The 22,089-nt window shown below is 39.9% G+C and overlaps 1 protein-coding gene across 1 annotated transcript in view; it reads right to left on the reverse strand.

Moving 5' to 3' along the window:
• Positions 1–1,369: 1,369 nt before the first annotated feature.
• Positions 1,370–22,089, reverse strand: part of LOC135464642 (protein Wnt-6-like) — a 33,235-nt gene continuing 12,515 nt past the window's right edge. The window contains 6 exon segments of the mRNA XM_064742111.1: positions 1,370–5,173; positions 5,176–5,314; positions 5,316–5,384; positions 5,386–5,463; positions 10,847–11,121; positions 15,431–15,651. Coding sequence (XP_064598181.1) covers positions 5,001–5,173; positions 5,176–5,314; positions 5,316–5,384; positions 5,386–5,463; positions 10,847–11,121; positions 15,431–15,651 — 955 coding nt within the window. The 3' untranslated portion in view covers positions 1,370–5,000.

The following is a 22,089-nucleotide window of genomic DNA, read 5'->3' on the forward strand; positions in this document are numbered from 1 at the left end:
AGGTATAATGGGTGGATGGGTAGGAATGAGCGGGTATATGGGTTTGAACGGGGATTGTGGATATGAATGAATACATGTTTGAATGAGTGGGGATACATGGGTAAGGTTGGGTGGGCTGGTTGGGGATGAGTTGGAATGAATGGGGATGACAGTGATTGGTGGGAATAAATGGGATAGCTGGGTATAGCTAGGGACAGCTGGGGATAGCTGGAATAAGTGTAGTGGACGTCACTAACACCAGATTCATTTCTTTTCGCCAAGATTTAAGTTTAATTCATAGATGAGCCGCACTTATTCTTCCATGAATAGTGGAGTCAACTGGTGAGCGTTGCCAAATACCATAATTCGAACAGCGTCGCCAGCATGGTGTTTCAAGACTTCCCACTAAATGTTTGCTATTTCTCTATACAAGCTAAAATATGTCATCGACTAAACAGGTAATCGTCTGAATCGCCATTCAAACATTCAATAGTCATGTAATCAATTAACCTAACAACCAACCAAGGGGGAAATCAACCAGCCAAGTAGCCGACAAATCAATCAGTCAAGTAGCCGGCAAGTCAATCCGTCACGTGGCCGACACGTCAATCCGTCAAGCAGCCGGCAAGTCAATAAGCAAGTCAATAAGCTAAGTAGTCGACAAGTCAACCAATCAAGTAGCCGACAAATCAATCAAGTAGCCGACAAGCCAATCAGTCCAGTAACCGTCTAGTCAACCAATCAAGTAGCCGACAAGTCAACCAATCAAGTAGTCGACAAGTCAACCAATCAAGTAGCAAACAAGTCAATCAATCAAGTAGCCGACAAATCAATCAATCAAGTAACCAACAAGCCAATCAGTCCAGTAACCGGCAAGTCAACCAATCAAGTAGCCGACAAGTCAACCAATTAAGTAACCGAAGGTCAACCAATCAAGTAGCCGACAATTCAATCAATCAAGTAGCCGACAATTCAATCAATCAAGTAGCCGACAAGTCAATCAGTCAAGTAGCCGGCAATTCAATCAATCAAGTAGCCGACAAGTCAATCAATCAAGTAGCCGACAAGTCAGTCAATCCAGTAACCGACAAGTCAATCAGTCAAATAGCCGGCAAGTCAATCAGTCCAGTAGCCGATAAGTCAATCAATTAAGCAGCCGACAAGTGAATCAGTCCAGTAGCCGACAATCAATCAATCAAGTAGCCGACAAGTCAAACAGACACCTGAAGAACTCTTAGCTGATATATATGATCAGCTAAATTTAAAAAAAATTCACCTGACTGAATATAAAGAACACAACACAGCTTAAATACTGTAAATCGTTAGTTTATATTTTCTAAAATGACAATAAACAAACAATAATCTCGTTTTGAACGAGAATTAAGCGTCCTGGTAAAAGGTTGGGCAGACTTCCTATAAAACATAACTCTGAAAAAAATCCTTGTTAGAAAAAGAAAATGCGAGAACTGTCGGGCCCCTTCTTTACACATACAACGGCAACACGTTCACGAACCATGACATCTATTCTGCTTAATGTTGTTGTGTGCATGAGGTCATGTGTCATAGCTTTTTAAAGATATCTTTGGATTTGTATGCTTAAAACAGCAGTGTAACGTTTTGCAACCTCGGACATTTGTTACAGTTGCGGTACATGAGCAACGATGCCGTACTGATAGCGGTTTCAGCGATCCATATCAGCTAACACTGCAAGCCAAAATCTTATTTCTATTTGCAAAAACAATTTATATCAAAGAAGATTTGGATTGCCATTTTCCCTTTGAGCCAGATTAGTAGTACAGTTCAGTGTAATATTGTGACGTGAACTATTAAAACGCAATGAGTGACAGAACATCAGATGGACATGAAATCACCTTAAAACATCATTTTGATAACGACTTTTCATGTATAAACGACAGAGTTTCAAAAAGAACAGAATAATCAAATGCACAACAGTGAAGTAAACTTTTATTTCATTATCTACGCCGTTCACATCTGCGTAGGATATTGCTAAACTTCAGGTATTCTTATCGGTGACACGAGTCTTTGGGCCACTGTATTAAAGAAATTGATGTCCACAAATATATGAAATACACACAATGCGCAAAGGGGATTGGAAATAAAATATATTTGGTTTCGAGACAATTTCTACTTGAAACAAAGCCCAGCAGTCAATGTAAGAGTGCACTGGTATTTGAATCCTCTCTAGAGCTCTGTTAAATAAACCAAGATTTCTTTTCATGAAAATTAATTAAGTTTACAGATGCTATAAACCTATATGCATTTCTCACTATTGAAAGTTTGGCAATCTTTGTTTCATAATGTACAGAGGCCACTTTCACAAAGCGGCGTAGGCCTACGACATTTTTTATCGTACACTTGTCGGATGTTAACGTACCATGTCATATATGTGCGATATGTTACAAGTACAACATCTTCGTGAAAGTGGCCCCAGACCGCCGTTAAAAGCCCACAGTCTGAGTTTTGATTCATTATGACTGACACCTCTGTGACTGCATGATTGCTACAAACAAAGTTTTAAATATCAATAAAGAAATCTGCATTCAACGCCATTATGCAGATCATTTTATATGTAAAACAGAATCAGCATTATCTGTTCACCTTAGTTTGTTACTTACTGTGTTATTGTATAAGCATTGCGACGTTTCCTCCCTCTGCTGTATTCTGACATGTTTTCCAGAAAATGGCGAAATAGAAATTCTTACAATTAGCAGAAGATTGTGTGTTTGTTGTTGTTGTAATTTTCACCTCAAACTACTTACAATTTTAAGATCCTGCTTACTAGGAGGTTTTATGGAATCTTACAACTCATTTCAGAAATTTGTGTATGAATTCATAATTTTTAAGACTTAAACAACACAATGTATGTATTATTGATTGTTACCGATGCAGTAACGGGTATTGATGCATTACAAGACAACACTGTTTTTCAGGTTTGATAAATCGGCGTCTTCTCAGAATTCTACTTTGCAGCCAACGTGTATGTGTGAGTTTGTTCCAAATTTCGGGCGGATTATTTTTACCTAAATTGGTGTTCTTGTGAGCCAGAAATCCGGGATGTCGGTGTACGTAAATCATGCAATACTTCAGTAATCAAACGCTTTGGTTTTCAGCGATACAAAAATGAGGTTTCTCAATTACGTTTCACAGTCAGCATAGTAAGAGAGTAATTGATTGATCAAGATTGCTTTTCACACGCATAAACCAATGATAGAGTTCTCAATTACTGCAGTCTAGTAAGGGGGCAATGCATTTTATCAGATTGTGAGAAGTCGGGGGGTTTTAAGTATTATGGCGTTAAACGAAAAAGAAAAGTTTTTCTCAGTTACTTTGCACTCAGACCAGAGAGTCAATTCACTTGTATTCCAGCCTGTAGTCAACAATGTATTAGTTAGTCCGTTCTCAAGTAGGCATATTGAAGACACAAAGATGATAGCAAGGTATTTTCTGTATAAAAAATCAGGAGCTCTCAATTAGCGGGTCAAGTTCATTTGTACTTCAGCGTCTAGTAAAGGAGTCACGTACTTTCTAAGCTAACTTTGCTGAAATCATCTCAACTCGGAGTATATCTGTTGTAGATGCCAACACAGCGCCGTAATCATGACTTGGATTCCACGACCTCGTTCAGTGATTTGCTGAGTAGTAGAGTGAATGATTGAGGTTTAATGTCACTTGGCTGTGCAAGGCTATAAATACATACCTGTACGGTAGTTCTTTCCAAGAAACTTGTACATCATTTATACATGAATCTTTAGATTGAGACACTTTGTGTCTTACTGGCCGAAGTAAACTCAGTAAATGTCTACTTTTAATGGAAATTGAAATAATTGCACAACAAGCAGGAAGGTGGGCAGTTACATTACATCTGCCAGGAAGGGTTCAAGAGGTGATTATTATCAGTTGTGCATCGAAAGAACAGCTGTTAGATCTTCTGCCTAAGGAATTCTATCTTCTTCATTTCAAAGAAAAATATATTGAATTTAAAAAAAACTGGGTCGATTTCATACCTACATCAGCAGTAAAAATTAATTTATTTGCATTGTAAGGATTTTATTGCTTGATAGCACAAGTAGAAAGAAGCGTATTGAAACCAGTATGTTAGTCTTTGGCGTGGTTTTACTCCACATATACAACAATTACATTCCACGAATACACCAAACACATATTGCCTTGGAAGACAGGGTTCGCAATGCTATTCATGTATATTCAATATTCACAACCCTTTTGCCTCACGAAATTCCGACTATTCGTGATTTGACATGTACAACACCAGCACAAAAGTCTGTATAGGGCAGTCTTGGCAGTATACAAGCATGAACTCCAAAAGACCATCGAGAATGGAGATGACTCGCATTGATTATCGCCAAATGACAGCTTTCTTTAATACTAACAGTAAGTAATTCCTTCCTCAATTCTGAAGTCTTGTTCCTATTTCTTTGCATTTTTGCAATTTTTTCTTTTGCCACACTTTTCAAACTCGTTGTGTCTCTTCTATACGCCAGCTTGACAGTACAACACTAATAAGTTAAGCATTCAAGTTTTCTTTTTCAAAGCATTATGTAAAAACACGGATTGAACATGAGGTGGGCAGAATGCGTTGACCAATCACACTGAAGCAAACCTCTTACACTTAAGCGTTTAATTGGCTTCAGGCGGCCACCAGGCGGCGCATCAGAAAAGCGTCTAGCCATCGGCTTCATGACGTGACGCCATGCAACCATCTTTTGATTTCGCTGAGGATTCCGTCGGCCGATTTCACGCCATTTTTTGCAATTATGTAAGTTTTCTGCGGGTTCCCAGGCTGGTGCTCAAAATCTCATTTCACGACGAGACACCTTGAAAAACAAAAGGCGGCCCAGTTGCCATTTCTCAATTTTCTATATTTCTCACAGTGTTCTCGAAAAACCGCTTGATAGCATCTGTGTTACAACAACGACAACAGCAGCAGCAGCAGCAGCCAAACATCACTTATCACGTGATCACGGTATCGCGTTTCGGTCTGATCACAAGCACCGGTAAATGGTTTTTGTGGACACACAAGTATTACAGATGACTTCACAGCACCAGAGAAAACGACACTGACAATTCTCCTTGACGGTCACCTGTGTCTTAGCAAAGCCTCTGTTACAGCAGAGTATATCACAACCCCCGACCCCCATAGACTTGGGGTCACACTCTCTCCGTGGGTCCCCAAGCTTCCGTTCCGACGGCTCGCTCGGCAAAAGTCAGGCGACTGTTCGGAATAAATAAGATCCTGCTTACTGGGAGGTTTTATGGTTTCGCCGACTGGAATTAGTTCTTTGCCGTCGTTAGAGCCCCATGACTTTGGACGCTCCGTCAAATTTATCCTTCAACCGTAATCCTACGTCTCTGAAGACGGGCATTTTTACGCCAGCATGTCTTCAGCGTGCATGAGCCCGACAAGCCGTGACACTTGCACTCAGTGCGCATGTACTCTTTGACAGCCTGCAAAATAAGAACAAACATCAATGCAATATGGAAAATGATTTATGTAATGTACTTGTTATTTGTTAGCCAGTTAAAAGTTAAAACTTCCTTCACTCAAAAGTTTTATTTCAGGACGTCAGATATCAAACTGCTTAATGCTAGTGCATGTTCTTTATTGCATGCGCGTGACACAGACAGTATTTCAGGTTATTCGCGCAAAAATCGTCAATGTTTACAATAAATATATATACGATTACAAAGCTATAGACCTACACAAATACTGGGGGGGAAAAAGCATCTTCGTTCGAATAAACCCGAAAGCGCAATAGGATATTTTGGAATTCAGTTTTTTAGTTCTACTTGGTGATTTATATTTTTGGCTCAAGTTCATTTTGTAGATGCATACAACATAGGAGCCAAAGACTGGAGGGGAACGATTAGCCCTATCATTGAATATCAAAGTCATATTAAGGTTTAGGTAAACCACCAGCCTTTTGTCAGGAAGGTGACAGACAGTCATGTCAAACGACATTAGACCAACTGCAAACAGAGACTTAAATGATTTAACCGTTGGCGAAGTATTTATAATACGTGTTTTCATGCATAACAATTCTCCAGTTTTATATGAAGTTTATGCCATCTACATTGTTCACAGACTGGTAAACTAATAGGTTTACCCAACATAGCCAACAATAGCATTCTTTTTTTGTGGATAAAGAATGAATGCTGTACTAAAAAACAAACACAGATGACTTTCATTTAGTGCCATGCTTGGCAGATTTGTTTGTGCGCGGTATAGACCTGCAAAATAGGTCTTCTTTCAACTGTTTTGAATTGGTACACAAGATTCATTCTAAGACATTGTATTAGATCACGTTAATGGATGTTGAATGAAAACTTGGAATGTAACAGATTAGCGTCAAATGTACCAAGTCAGACACGCTGCTCCTTGTCCCTTTTAACACCGTGCCATGCAAAGTCTGGTACCAACTTATTTATCGCATATATTATTCAATATGCCTTAGGCGTTGTCAAAGTATTTTTATTTACCGGAAAAAATCTACTCGTCAAAAAGACATTCTTGCGTCGGTACATTAGAGCCTGGATGCGAAATTCCTGTACACGGGAGGTCTTTACGTTATGACCATTCATTATCCTGTTATTATAAAAGCTAGGAATTCTTTCTCTTATTTGTTACGCATCGTGCGACACGTACGTAACAGACGTTCCCATTGGTCTTCTATTCACCAGCAGAGCAAAAGAATGACAGCGTTAATAATGGACCCTGACAATGTACTGCACGGCCCGCACTGGACTGCAAATGTAAGGGGGCCCTGTGTAGGGGCAGCGCGGATTCTAAGAAAAAAACTTTCATAACATGTAACTTAAGAAAAAAACGAAAACAATATTGTAACAATATTGGAAACTAAACGTCAAGGACGTTTTTGCTGTATACATGTAGCCTTCAAAATATTACAATATCAAAATGAGTCCATACAGGGACTAACTGCCACGACTTCGTTGAAATTAAGAACATAGGACCAATTCCGAAAATGGGCAAAATCGGCCAAAGTTTTGTGGAAAATGGACAAAAAGCCTGATCTTGTCATGATGAAACCATGAACCAAGTGTCAATACAACAGGATGATTTGTTATGAAAATAGTCCAGAAAACAGTTTCATGACGGGTGGAGAGACGAGGAGTAAGCCTACAAAACCCTCCGGTACTGCTAAGGGGTTAGTAACATCTTGTTTTATAAAAATGCGAGTGAATTTCACTGGCAAATGGTTCAGAAAACAAGCATGGAATCAGACATGCAACCACAGGTAGTGGAAACTTCTCTCTCTGCAACTCGCGTTTGTGCATATAATAATCACCAGGACAATTGCAGGGAATACTGTTCTCCATTTGTATCAATATTGTGTTACGCACTTTGGTGAAGATGACACTTTATGGAGCGAACACAAGTTAATTTACTAAAACAGTGCATCCCAGGACAGTTGGTGCTTTTATCTGTATTATATGTCTGAAAGTTTATCGAGGTACAAAGCGCGGACCTCCAAGAAAGCCCAGTCACATTAACATCAGGTTTGAATGCAACACTAAATCGCCAAGAATACCACGACTACGATATATACAATACAGGAGTCCTGCGCAATTCATCCACGTTTTACACGGTATTTTCTATTTCATTTCATATCTTAAAAGGCATACATTTTACACATTTCTTGCACCTATCTATGGGTGGCACAAGATATAAACAACCAGAATACGATAATATTATGATTTTTATGTGTGATACTCTGCCTAGACCATACTTGTCTAGTGTCAAATAAAAAGTGTATTAATGAATATCGCTTGCTCCACCGGGTCCTATTCCCCTATTCAACTATGAAATTCCTTCATGGTACATTTGGTTTATAAGGACGTATGATAGGGACAATACACAAACTCAAATTATTCCATATACATAAAAATGGTAGGCTACATTTTTCTGGACTGGGTGATTAATATGAAGTTTGTCTTACCTGTGTTTGTACACGCTAGGACGTGGCCTTATATAAAATTCCAGACTGACATTTAATTTGAGGCTGATATAATTGAGAACTATTTATTTTATAACTATACGTTTATTTCAAAACGAGGTTTGTGATCAAAGGGGCTGATTTGAAAATAGGGTTTGTCATCACAGTGGTTGATTTAAAAATGGGGTTTCTGATTAGCTGCTGAATTAAAAATGAGTTTTGTGCTTGGTGGCAGATTTGAAACTGAGGTTTGTGATTTGTGGGTGATTTAAAAATGATGATTGTACTTTGTGGGTGATTTAAAAATGAGGATTGTACTTTGTGGCTGATTTAAAAATGAGGCTGAGATTATCAATCTGGCGTCATCTCTCGCTATGTTTTAGAATTTCAATTTAGCTCAGCACTGGCATCTAATTTTGGAAGCGGAGACGATCGCCTAAATACTAGTATGAGCTTGTGGTAGTTTATGTGCACTGATATTCTAAGGTTAAAAGATTCACAAACGCGAAACATGAGCATCCGGCGTAAAATGACCGAGAGAAATTCAACCATTAAACGGCCATCTGCTAAGTTAGAGATCAGACATAGTTTCGTAATAGCCATGTCGCCATACTTTCGTAATTTTGGACGTTTTCAAGTACTTTATTTGTAGTTACTAATGGCTATCCGTCTTGCTCAGTTCATATCTGAATTATAATTTGCCAGCAGCTGTTAGAAATCTTGGCAACGGGGGAACTCCTTATGTCACGGGTTCAACTCCTGGAGTCGATTTGTCGCCTAATTTATTACGATAAAGCGAATCGGATCTTTTGGTGAGGAACCAATCGATTTGCAACGGTACAACCAGAAGGTGTACATGTCGAACACATTTTAAGTGCAATAAGTGCAAAGGAGAATAATCGGACCACATCCCAACCGTATACACACGAACTGTATAAATACACAAATGGATTCCAAAATTATGTTGCAATACAGTCCTGTCACAGTCTTCGTAGCACACGCCACATTCCATCCATGCCACTACAAACATCAGCAAAACACAGGTTTTTCCATGTGTGATTTTCAAAATTTGGAATATAATATAAAAGACTGCTGTATATAGAATAAGCCAGAGCAGTCCCTACAGTGTGACAACTGGCAAAAACTCGGCGCCTTTGTCAGTTTACCCTGGTTAGGGGGTTTTATTTCCAATGTCCATGCAAATACTAAAATAGAAGCAACATAAGCGCACGCTAGCACCATGGCTTACACTGAAAAAAGATGTATAATATTTAGACGCGTGATAAACATCTCTTTGCGATCGATAATAGACGTGGTTAATATTTAATTGTAACATACTTAAACATTTTTATCCAATTACTGAAAATAAGACCGCTGTATAATGTTTCTCACTCCGTTCAAACAATAAACCGATCCAATTTACTACACACCTAACTGCATACACACTATGTATGAAATACTGCATTTATTTATGAAACAAAGGCGTGTATTTAAAAAACTAAAAACACCTTGAGCATAATAAAACTTCGCAGTTTTTACAGTGTAACTATAATATGGTAAACAAAGATTCAGTGATGTTAACTGCAATTTATTACTGGTCTGTCTAGAGAATGCCATGTTATGAACACATTTTGAAAAAAACGAATTCCAAAATTTCCTTCCTTATAAGACAGAGGCCAATGCAAAAACGAGTCATAAGCACAACGCTACTGCAAGAGCAGGTCGTTGTGACTCCGGTATATGTCTACCATGTCTGGCGTCGTCAGACCCAGATGTTCCATTACATCATTATTCTTCGGCTCTTGGCTTCAAACTTGACGGCTCACCCAAGTGGTAAGTTTCTGAGGGAATCTCCCACCTGTTCTCCGGGGTGGTACCTATGGTAGGCGCTGGTGAGAGGCAGTGGCCTAGCAGAAACTATCAAGTTTTTTTTAGTCTACTCCAGACCAGATCTTCCGACGACTTTGGGCTACTGTCTAGGCATTCACATAAACAGTTAGAATAAATTCTTAACGGAGGTAAATTGAAATAGGCTGGATTTCATAGGTCACGTGTGACCATTTGCCAAATGCCATACAGTCGTCGCTCCTCTGGTTATACTCTGTATGATGTTGTTTTTTTTTATATTTGGCAAACTGCTTGAAGAAAAGTGTATGTGGATAACTTAAAAAAAATGTAACAGAAAGTATTTGGCTTACATTCTCAGACTTCACCAAACATTAAATAAATCTTCCTTGTGTGTGAAATAAAGTACGTGTAATCAAACGTACATATCTTTTTTTTATTTGTTTTACTTTCTATTTATCTGTTGTTCTCTTTATCATTTGTTGAACTACTCTTGGATGCTCTTGATGCTGGAGATTAAGATATCCTTCTCCTAACTATAGTGATTTTCCATTTATATCCACTGACAGTCTGTGGAGTTTATGGACAAGGAAGTCGCCCAACATCACACCGTCACTTTATTTTTACTGTAAATTTAGGGAATCGCCCGACAACGGGGAGTCAGAGATGTTTTCCCTATTTGAGTATTGTTTAAAGTCATACACTCAAGCCTTTCAAGCGTGAAGAGTGCCCGGCCCAAACCAACGGCAAGTTAGTGATGAGCTTTCCCACTGGTCCTTTACTGTGACCAGTAAAGTCCCCACAACAAGAGAGTGGAGGAATCTATAAATGTCCTACCCATGGTCAAAATCTGCTCCTTCGAGTCAGTGTTTTCTTCGTCGTTAAAGGGCTGGCAAGGAGCCATGGTTTCCTTAGGGTTCTGTGCCGGTTTCTCCGCACATAATTCAGCCACCTCAGTATAAGTGAAATCTTCTTGAACTAGGCATAAAACATCAAATAAATTCAAACATTAAATTTAATCCGGTACTTACTAATCTGCCAGCTTCATTATTATGTAGCCTAATCTGTGTGGTTATATCGCCTTTCCGCCTCTTCGGACGAGCGTCCATAAAGTCTTTTGATTTTACATATCCATATCTGACGTCATCGCCACAGCCACCCCATTCCCAGTGACCGTCGGTGGACGTATCCCGTAGAGGGTTGTCGCATGTACACTGTAATAGATTGCCCATACTGCACGCCTGCGTCACTGTGTACACAACTCCAGCAGCAGTAATGGCGTACACAAAAGCGGTTTCCCTCGTGTCTGTGGGAAAAACAAAAATAACAGATACATCTGAGACGCTTAGACTAAGTACCCCTTCACATTTCTTTTACTTATTTATTATCTTGTAATTATACATTTTTATGTATTTATCTATTTATATATTTCTTTATTTATTTGCTTATTGTTTTTAGTGGTGTCTAAGGTCGAACGCGGGACTATTTCACTGACAATGGCGACCAGGTTTATGAGTGAAAGGGGAAAACTGCACTTCTATAATGTACCGCACAAATCACCTGATGTAAAGCTAAACTAGACAGAGGTAGAACTGAGCTCACAAACTCACTGATCGAGCGACAGAGACCAATAGTCCGCACGGCCAGTGCGAACTAGGAGCTTTCCGAAAAAAAAAAACAATAGTCTCCTTGACCAGTGAGGGTCCGGGATTTTCATACAGAAATCCCCTTGGTCTGTGAGTGCTGGGGAGATTCCCACAGAATCCTTGGCCAGTGCTGCTTTGGGACCTTCTTACAGAAATCTATCATCCTGTTGGCCAGTGAGTGCTCGGGACCTTCTGACAAAATCCATTAGTTCCTTTGGTTAGTGCGGCCTCGGGACTGCACTAGCCAAAATTGCCAAAATTAACTGCCCCTTGGCCAGTGAGTGCTCGGGACCTTCGGACAGAAACAGACAGTCCCCTTTTCCAATGCGGCATCGGAAGCTTCATATAGAAATTAACAGTCCCCTTGGCCAGTGAGCGCTCGGAACCTTCTGACAGAAATCATTAGTCTGCTTGGCTAATGCGGAATCGGGACCTTCCGACAGAAAACAATATTCCCCTTTGCCAGTGAGGACTCGGGACCTTCCCACAGAAACCAAAAGTCCCCTTGGTTAGTGAGGATTCGGAACCTTTCCACAGAAACCAATAGTCCCCTTGGCCAATGCGGGTTCTGGACGGTTCACGGAAACCATTAGCCAGTGAGGACTAGGAAACCAACAGTCCCCTTGGTCGGCGAGGGCTTGAAACCTTCATACAGAGATCAATTGTCCCCTTGCCCAGTGAGCACTCGGGACCTTCCGAAAGAGACCAATAGTCCACACGGCCAGTGCAAATCCTGGACTTTTCGACAGAAATCAATCGTTCCCTTGGCTAGTGAGGACTAGGGACCTTCCGACAGAAACCAATAGTCCACTTGGCAACCGAAGGGCGACTTTTACTCAGAGTTTTGGATAGCGAGTGTAAAGGAACAATGATTTAAGAGCAAAAGAATTTAAAAATGAAATATCGTAAGCAGAATGGCCTCATTACCATTTAAAATAAGAATATCAATGGTAAAAGAGATTTATTTGGCAAACTGAAAGTACAGGTGACTATTTCCTTTAGATTACAATTTTTGCAAAGACCTGACCTTAACATGCCTCCCCACAGCGCTTCTTATGAGCCTTTATACCCAGGAAACCTCACGATAACAATATCCATGATATTCACACTTTAGTTTACCAAACTTTTATTCATTTATTTTATAATCTTAGTTAGTGTTGAGGGCAAAAATTCATTTCTTCCAGGCATGTAATAATAAACATGTAATGACGAATATCATCACTAGTTGTGAAATAAGTTTTAAATATGATCCACACATGACAATTACAAGAAATTGTGATTCATATCTATTTACTAAACTAAAATCCCCTTATATTTGGTTGATATGCAACAATAACGTAAAGCGGTTAAAACATCTGTAAGTGAATAAAATCTGCGCGATATACTTGATCAGATATTCAAAATAACTCGAGAAACTAACCGGTAAAATTAGCAAACCGGAAAGATTTTATTATCTTCTCTGTGTAAGTGTTTGTGGTTTAACCGCGTACTTAATAACCTTGGAGTTCATGTACTCCTTTGCTATATTTGTTTTTTTTTTCTCTCTCTCTCTCTCTCATATGGCGCCTCCGATTATTTTGTTTAAAGGGCACGTACTGATAGATCACAAGCCCTTATAGTACCCTCATCCCTCAGTGAGCCCCTCTGCTGGGAAATTTCACACAGACTGATTAGAGAAAGTGATAGCAATTGGATACACAGACTTCCGGACTGAGTCGACTGTCTGCCCGGAAGAACCCCTCAACCAATGCCGTGGAGAGATAAATGTCTTCAACCTCCTAAAATGTGCATCTGCAAATCAAGTGGTAATACCATGCGCTTCGAACAACTGTTTGTCGGTAAAATTGCAATCAAACATAGAACTGCTATTTCCGACGGCTTCTTCACGTCACTAGGGACTGTTCCACAGTAATCAGTATCCTTTGATGTCCAGAAATCAAAACAGGTGTAAGAGGGAGCAGCTGGGTAAAAGCGCATGTGCGTAGAGCTTTAAAAGACTCCTGACTTCCGGTATCTTTGGATCAAGAGCGATCAATGCAATAGTATCTCTTTCGTGTTACACTGCTACCTTGTCAGGGGACATCACTTTCAATCTCACAGGAAAGGAAACTGGATATTGACAGCTGATGCGCCCTTCCTGTTTTCTTACACTTAGTGGCATCGATGTAAATAAATTTGGTGAGCACTCAACTTATGAACACCCATTTACACCTTAAATCCTGAGCTACATTTTTCTCCATATCATTCCGATTTATCCTTTATTACTCAGTCGGATATATTTCTCTATTTCTGCATCAGGGTTTTTATTTCTTATTCTCTTTAAAGTAGTCTTTCACTTTTACAGAGGGAGGAAACCGTGTCGAGCCTTAGGAAACTATATTGAATCCAGAGGAAAAAGTACTGAGATCAGAGGAAACCATACTGAGCTAAGAGGAAACCATACTGAGCTTAGGGGAACCCACAGCCCCTCGCCAACCAACAGATAAACACCTGGATTCAATCAACACCAGTTCCCGTGCAATGGCAACTCGGGTCCAAGCTGGTCCGACAACTGTTCCCTTGTTAAATATGGGTGCAACGTTACTAGTTTGGCTAAAATCCGTTATTTAGGAAGGAAAAGTTCCAAATTACCTCCTGTTGTAATAGTACAAAAGCTGCTCTATAGAATACAAAGAAAACATCTACAAGCTTTATAACCATGTTTAGACTTGGAAGAAAAAAACAACACTATTAAAAAATGACAGCTGTCGTTTTCCTGAAATAAGGCTTATCCTAGTTCCTGTAAGCTTCTTACAAATGACAATTATCCTAAACATGTATCATAAAACTCATTCGCAGAGCCATAAGTATTCAGTATTTCGAGGACTGGCTCAAACATTTGGGGCCTCGCGTGAGAGATCCAAGGGTTCCTTTGAAGTTTATCTCGCAATGAATCCTTCCTTTGATTTTCCTCACCATTCGGAAGCAGACAGACGTTAAACATTAATGGGGGTTTATGGTCATCAGTTGAATTGAGCAAAACACAAAATTCTGTGCTCTTTGAGTGGCTATTAATCTTTCCCATGATGCATCGAAAACGACTGGTACATGTACTTTATGACACCAAGACAGCTGCAGTTTGAGCTCCCCACCGTGAAATCCTATCTCATCTGCAATCGTTACCAATCCCCGTCACTTAATCTATATATTGATGTGAGCTAGTTGTAAAACAGGCGTAAAACATGCTGGGTACATAAGCATCGCTAGGAACTCCTGTCGCGCGCTTTCTCTACTGCAAATTAATAAAAGCTCACCGCAATGGTACAACAGATCAAATCTAGTTCATTCCACTCCACTCCATTTTTATTTTGTGTATATTAAAGTCATACATAATTTAATCACATGCCATGGAGTTCAGAGGGGCTTCCGTGGCTCAGTTGGTGGCGTAGTGTAATGACCCAGGGGCCTCTCACCAATACGGTCGCCGTGAGTTCAAGTCCAGCTTATGCTGGCTTCCTCTCCGGCCGTATGTGGGAAGGTCTTGAAGCAACCTGCGGATGGTCGCGGGGTTTCCCCCGGGCTCTGCCCGATTTCTTCCCACCACAATGCTGGCCGCCGTCGTATAAGTGAAATATTCTTGTGCACGCGTAAAACACCAATCAAATAAATAAATAAAATGAAGTTCATTGGAAAATTGTTGCTTGTTTATACAACACATTATTATAAAATATCACTTCTAATTTTAGAAATGACCTGTTCGTCTAAGATTGTTCCATAAGAGTTGACAAATTTAAAACTTTTCTACCAGTGTTTGTTACTTTTGTTTTGCTAGCACTCGCTGTTTAGAGCAGATAAATGTTGGAAATGTGCGAGTCTGTATTAATATTAGACCTATATTTATATTAGTCTGAATATTTCCCCCATATATACAAGAGCAGCGGATGAAAACAGTGGAGAGGTCAGGAGAGAAGTAATACATACTCAACCCACCTCGGCGGAGAATTTTCCGGAACGATCTCCTCGCTGTTGTGCAATTCCACTTCCGGTATTTGAACTGATTCTGACACTCCGTCAACGCTAGTTTCGCGCCTTTGGCTGCTTCCGCCACAATCTCCGGCTCTTTTCGGCAAATCTCGCGTTGTTTTCCGGCCAATCGCTTGCTCTTTCTACAAATACTGTTTGGATCCATAACCAGTGGACTGCCAACAGCCCTGGAAGTAAAACAAACGCACGTGATTCGCCAAACATCAGATTGCAAAAGGTGATTTAAATTTCTGAAAATCCATACAAATTCCTCTTTCACACACGACCTTGTGCGATAACTTATAGTAGTCAACCACAAGCCTAGAAATAAAATACGCCATTAAGACAGTCAGATCCATATTGTGGGAACATGGGCTAGATGCCGCATCACATAAAATCTAGCAGGTATAACATTCGGTGCCACTTTGCTTACAAATCTTGATTCCTCACATACTGTGCACTTGCAGTAAACAAATTGCACGTGCCATGAAATTTAATTGACCTCTGTTAAATCACACTTAATACGTATTTCACACAGGCAAAAATATAAAAATGACTTCATTCCCGTTACGAAAACCCGACTTGTTGATAAATGACATATCACAATCTACATATGATACAAAGAGACCATAATTTATCTTAGATACACCAGGCAAAATATAGTATGCCATAAAAATCTGTTTTTTTGTAGATAGTAAAAAGGGAGCATGTATTTTCCTGCGCTAACCATATGCTATATGCTATACTATGTGCGCTGAATAACATGACAATGTATCCCTAAACACTCAGTCCTTCTATTTATCTGCTAATTAAAATTTAAAATGATGATTTCTCTCTGTTTGAACATATCAGATATAGTTCCTTTTGGTCGTCTGTGTATGTACGCTATCACTAGATCCTCCACTGTAAATGACCGCCTGTTCACAATGTACAAAGTAGGTCACACCCTGACTAGGTCAGCAAGATTTGATTAAGGCGAGCATCATACATAGGTGTTTTGAGAGATCAAAGGGACCGACGTCAGGCCTTTGCCCAAATATTTGGACCTTAATATCTCAGGATGACCTGGTGCAAAATCGCATGATCACGGCTTATGTGTCTTGGCCTTTCGCTGTTAACATCCAGCAGTATGTGTGGCGAGGTTTAGTAGATAATATTAAGTGAACACCAAAAGCAGATAAAGTCCAGTAGAACTCTGGATTAGGAGTTATTCTGGCTCAAGATATTACATACTCGTCCGTGAACAAACCTAAATGTCAACTGGCATGGTTTGGTTAATTCTATGTATATTAGTGGCTCAAGTAATTCGTTTTCCGCATTAGCTCTTTGTCTATTTATACGTATATCCGATTTCAAACATTTTCAGTTTAATAACAATCTGAATCAATATTACTTCATTTATTTATTTGATTGGTGTGAACGCGATACTACGACTATTTCCATTATACCACAACGGCCAGCATTATAATGGGGCGAAAACAGGCAGAGCCCAGGGGAACCCATAACCATCGGCAGGTTGAGTCGATATTAATACTTACAAATGTCTTCCTATTTACTTTTTAACTTCGAACGATCAAAGAAAAGTAATATCACAGAAAAAATGCCGGTATGACAACTTTCAAAAAGCAGAAAGTGCAACAAATGTTGTTACTGGCATCTGTACATCTGCAAGTTTGTAGACACCAATCAAATAAATAAATAAAATAAAAAATGCAAAACAATGTTAGATGTATAAAACAACCTTGGCGAATGCCAACTCAAACAGTAAAGCTGTAGTGTAATCTGGGTTGACACGATCATTGACTGGCCTAAAGTTTACATTTACGGAGTCGTGAATACCGGCTTGAAGTGTTTTATGTTGCTATATATTCAATATCAGGGTAGGGTCTCCTTCCCTAGTGTTTTGTTAAGCTAGTCAAATACTCGCAGTGGATCATAAATCAAATGAGGCCCGCACTCTGGCTCAGGTGTCCCTCTATGACATAGAGACCGTCTTATATCGCTGAGAGGCATTGAAGAGCCACTTACATGTCGCCTCAACAACTTTTGAAACCGGTGCTTGAAAACGTCAGTGATCTCATGAAGAATCCGTTGAAATCCCTGATTTCATTCACTCGGATCATTCAATATACTCCAGTCCCTACGCTTTGCTCAGGCTTATACATCCACTTGATTGGCCCTCAGGTTGGCAGACCACGTTTTTTATGCGACGTGTAAACAGGGGTTCCCTTTTCAATTGAGATAAAGAAACCTTTTATATCCCCAGAGCTCGTTGAATTGATTTTTAAACATCATATACTATCATTACAGCTCTCACCTTTATACCACTGAGCATTCAAATCCAAACAGATGTAGACCAAAAAGCAAAGTAATTTCCGCAATTTTACATTGTACAGGGAACTTTTTTGTACTAATGAGTATCATAGATTTCATACAGCGGAACAATATGGCTTGATAGCCGGTATTCGTCTAGATACATTAAGACAAGATTTCCGATGTTATTCCAGTCTCTATTTTGGATGGTTTCATTTTAATTAAGTTTCGTAAATCCTGTCTTATCGGTACATCCCCTTCTAATAAACCACAGCATTGACAAGATTTTTCTTCTTGGTTTCTGGTTCGCTTAATTGGTTAAAAACGACACCGCAATGATACCGTACAATCAGTGTTATTCTCGCCAGGCGTTGGTCTCGCTGTAAACATGTAGTCGGCGGCCACTGGCCAATCAGGCTGCTGACTGGAAATCAGCTCTTGGCACTTTGGCAGCGGCTTTTTAAGCTTGGTAAAATTAACCAGTGCCGCAAATCAACGTAAAAATTGACCTGAATCATTGTCATTGGACTATGTTTCACATTTTATCTTTCAGGCGGTGTGGAGATATTAAATACCATATTAGACCGTACAGATGGTGCAACTCCGTGCCTCGCAGCAGACGTATTTGTTTGTCCGAGTGAATATGCGGCTGTGTATTCAAGCGGACCTCACGAGGATGTGGCTTGACTATATTAAAGCCTTAGCTCATGTAAATTGTCCACTTGAAATGTACATGGTCGTTTGAAGCCTGCTTTCAACAGCCAAACATTACACAAATATTTATAAGGTACAGGCCGCTCTATTTCGCTAGGTATGTAATACACCGGTAGGTTTGTATGCGAACATCTGACAAGATATCTCAGAGCCAAAGCCTTTGATCTTCTGATAACATTTTAAGCACTCTAGTCTGCCGGGTCGGCTATAGCTAGAAACCTCATTCCCAGGCCCTCCCACGACACACTGTGTCGTGCTTTCACCCTGGTCCCAGTGACCCTACAGCTCCTGTACTTGATGTCACTGCACTTTCCAAAGAAGCGATAACAACCCTTCTCATTCGCGGGTTCAAGTATCTGTTGGCTTAAATTTCCTCTCCTAGATCAGAACGTTCAGCTTACTAACCGCTTCATGACAAAATCCCGTGCGTGCCTGCTTCAGGAGTTCAAAGGAAATAACTGTGCTAGGCGTGGTTACACGCTTAAAACGGCGCAGGGGCAAGGCTATATGTAAGACGTCCTAGAAAGAAAGGAATGAGGCTCGCAAGAAAAAAACACAACACATAAGTAGGTTTTCAGGACGGAAACAGACAATTGGACATGTCTCTTTCAGTCAGTCAGTCCATCAGTCAGGCAAGAAGTTAGTCAGACAAGCAGACAGTCGGACAATCAGTTATAGGACCAATGAATCAAACAGGCAATTAATGAGACAAGCATTAAGTCAGGCAAGCATTCAGTTATATGGGCAATCAGTCAAACATGCAGTCAATCCGACAAGCAGCAAGTCAGACGAGCAGTCAGTCAGACAAAAGGTAATCAGACAGGCAGTAAATTATAAGACCAGTTAGTTGGACAAGCAGTCAGACACAGACACACACTTAACGAATCATTCAGCCAGACAAGTAGTCACTCAGACAAGGAGTCAGTTAGACAATTAATCAGTCAGACAAGCAATTAGCCGTACCAGCCATCAGTCAGTCATACGAGCAAACATTCAGAGAAGCAGTCAAGGAGACGACCCGTTGGTCAGGCAGGTAGTCAGCTTGTGTGACAGTTAGTTAGTCGGTTAGGCTGATAAACAACCAGTCAATCAGATCGATGAGACATTAAAACCATACACAGATATACAGTCCACACCGAGTTTACCTCAGTTATAAGACTTTACAACTATACAGAGATATACTGTCCACACCGAGTTTACCTCAGTTATAAGGCTTTACAACCATACACAGATATGCTGTCCACACCCAGTTTACCTCAGTTATACGACTTCACAACCATGCACAGATATACTGTCTACGCCGAGTTTACCTCAGTTATAAGACTTTACAACCATAAAGAGATATACACCGAGTTTACCTCAGTTCTAAGACTTTACAACCATACACAGATATGCTGTCCACACCGAGTTTACCTCAGTTATACGACTTCACAACCATGCACAGATATACTGTCTACGCCGGGTTTACCTCAGTTATAAGACTTTACAACCATACACAGATATACTGTCCACACCGAGTTTACCTCAGTTATAAGGCTTTACAACCATACACAGATATACTGTCCACACCGAGTTTATCTCAGTTCTAAGACTTTACAACCATGCATAGATATACTGTCTACACCGTGTTTATCTCAGTTATAAGATTTTACAGCCATACACAGATATACTGTTTACACTGATTTTACACCGACAAGCATTCAGTTATATGGGCAATTATATGTTGTTCTCCATATGTAAATGCCTCTGTCAATCTACACCGAATTTAACTCAGTTATAAGATTTTATAACCATACACAGATATGCTGTCCACACCGAGTATACCTCAGTTATAAGACTTTACAACCATAAACAAAGATACACCGAGTTTACCTCAGTTATAAGACTTTACAATCATACACAGATATACTGTCCACACCGAGTTTACCTCAGTTATAAGACTTTACAACCATACACAGATATACTGTCAACACCGATTTTACCTCACTTATAAGACTCAAAATATTGAATCGAGAAAGTAGTAATGAAAGGAAGAGAAACGTTTTCCAGAAGTACAGTAAATGAATGGCATAGATACACTGAAAATTAATCAGAAAGTATTGTTTATTACAAGTGTTATGTTATTACATTGATTTCACGGGTTCTGATCTTTTTTCAGTGTGGGTGTGAACAATATCGATCATCGATTTGATGGTAGTTTTTATCTCATCTTTACAACCACTACTAACATTGTTCATTTGTGAGTTTAACAGGACAGTTTTTTCTTATGTACAAAAAAATTATCCATTGAGACATACACTGGAGCGACGCAAACGGCGACAGTTCGTAAACCGTCTGTGGAATAGGTCGGGTTTTGTCATTCAATGTCACTTTTACAAGTCAATCAGCTTAAAAGATTTTCTCTGAATGGTCGCCTCAGTCGCACGTTTTAATATCACCTATATCTTTGGGCTCATTGTATACGGCGGAAGGCCGTCGTGGGAGACATGTCACTGAAGTGCGAGATATACCCATAGAGGGGCTAGAGGAAAAATCCGGACTCGCAGTAAACACGGGAAGCCTTTCTACTTTTGTAACCCTTAAAAAGAAGTCTGCCTTCTCACAGATCTGTGAGGGGTCGGATTTCTCCGCGGGATGGTGGTAAAGAACATCACGCGGGATACCAATTGTCCTGGCAGCGCGGGTAGTCAAGTATTAGAGATTCAAAGGCATAAATATCACTAAGGTGTTAATGCTCAGTCCGGCCCCGCAGGGCAGAACCGGGTTCAGAATTTGTTTTGACCGCCATTCTGTACCAATCGCTGAGTCTGGCTGTGCAAACAAGTTGTTTTGACTAAGTTCAATTATGACTTTTGTTCGCTAAGCCAATTATAGGATACTTAATCTCATGGAGGGGAGAGTTTTTGTAATTCCCATGGCTGACTTGAAATTCGCCATGACAGTCAAGAAGCACTTGGCGTCACAGGACAGAGACCAGAAGCTATAGTCGACCAAATATCGTATTCATATCGCTACGCTAGAATCCTTTACAGACTGCTGCATTTCTTTTAGAAATGAGAATTCTAAACACTGCCGATGTTTATCATATACTTGGATCAATATAGTGCATAAGTATTTCTTTGCAACGTATTGTCAATTTAGCAAGTATCTTAGAAAGGCATTAGATTCAATGGATTTCTGGACAAGAACTTTCTTTGAATCTCTCTAAACATACGCTCTATTATGTATTCTATATTGGTATTCTGTTTTGGTACATTGTGTTTGCTGTGTTATACCGTAGCGCATTCTAAGTTCAGATATAAGCATTGTATGTCTAGAATGTTAAACCCGAGGACTTCTTTATTCGGCCGTCAGTTAGACTGTCACATAGTTGAACAGGTGCGGTGGCTTGCCCCGACCTCTGGCCGATTTACGACTGGCCATTGTCGTAAAAATACGAGAATGGACCAATACAAGATTCCAGTAAATAGTAAACACATACTCGGAGGACCTTGCGTATTGATCAAGTCAAAGGCTTTATGGGCGGTAATTGCTTGTACGATTCACACCTCAAAAACTTTAAAATATACACGCTTAATTCGTTGAGTTAGAAATTTTGA

This window comes from Liolophura sinensis, chromosome 4, assembly GCF_032854445.1.
Source record: "Liolophura sinensis isolate JHLJ2023 chromosome 4, CUHK_Ljap_v2, whole genome shotgun sequence".
In the NCBI taxonomy this organism is placed as follows: Eukaryota; Metazoa; Mollusca; class Polyplacophora; order Chitonida; family Chitonidae; genus Liolophura; species Liolophura sinensis.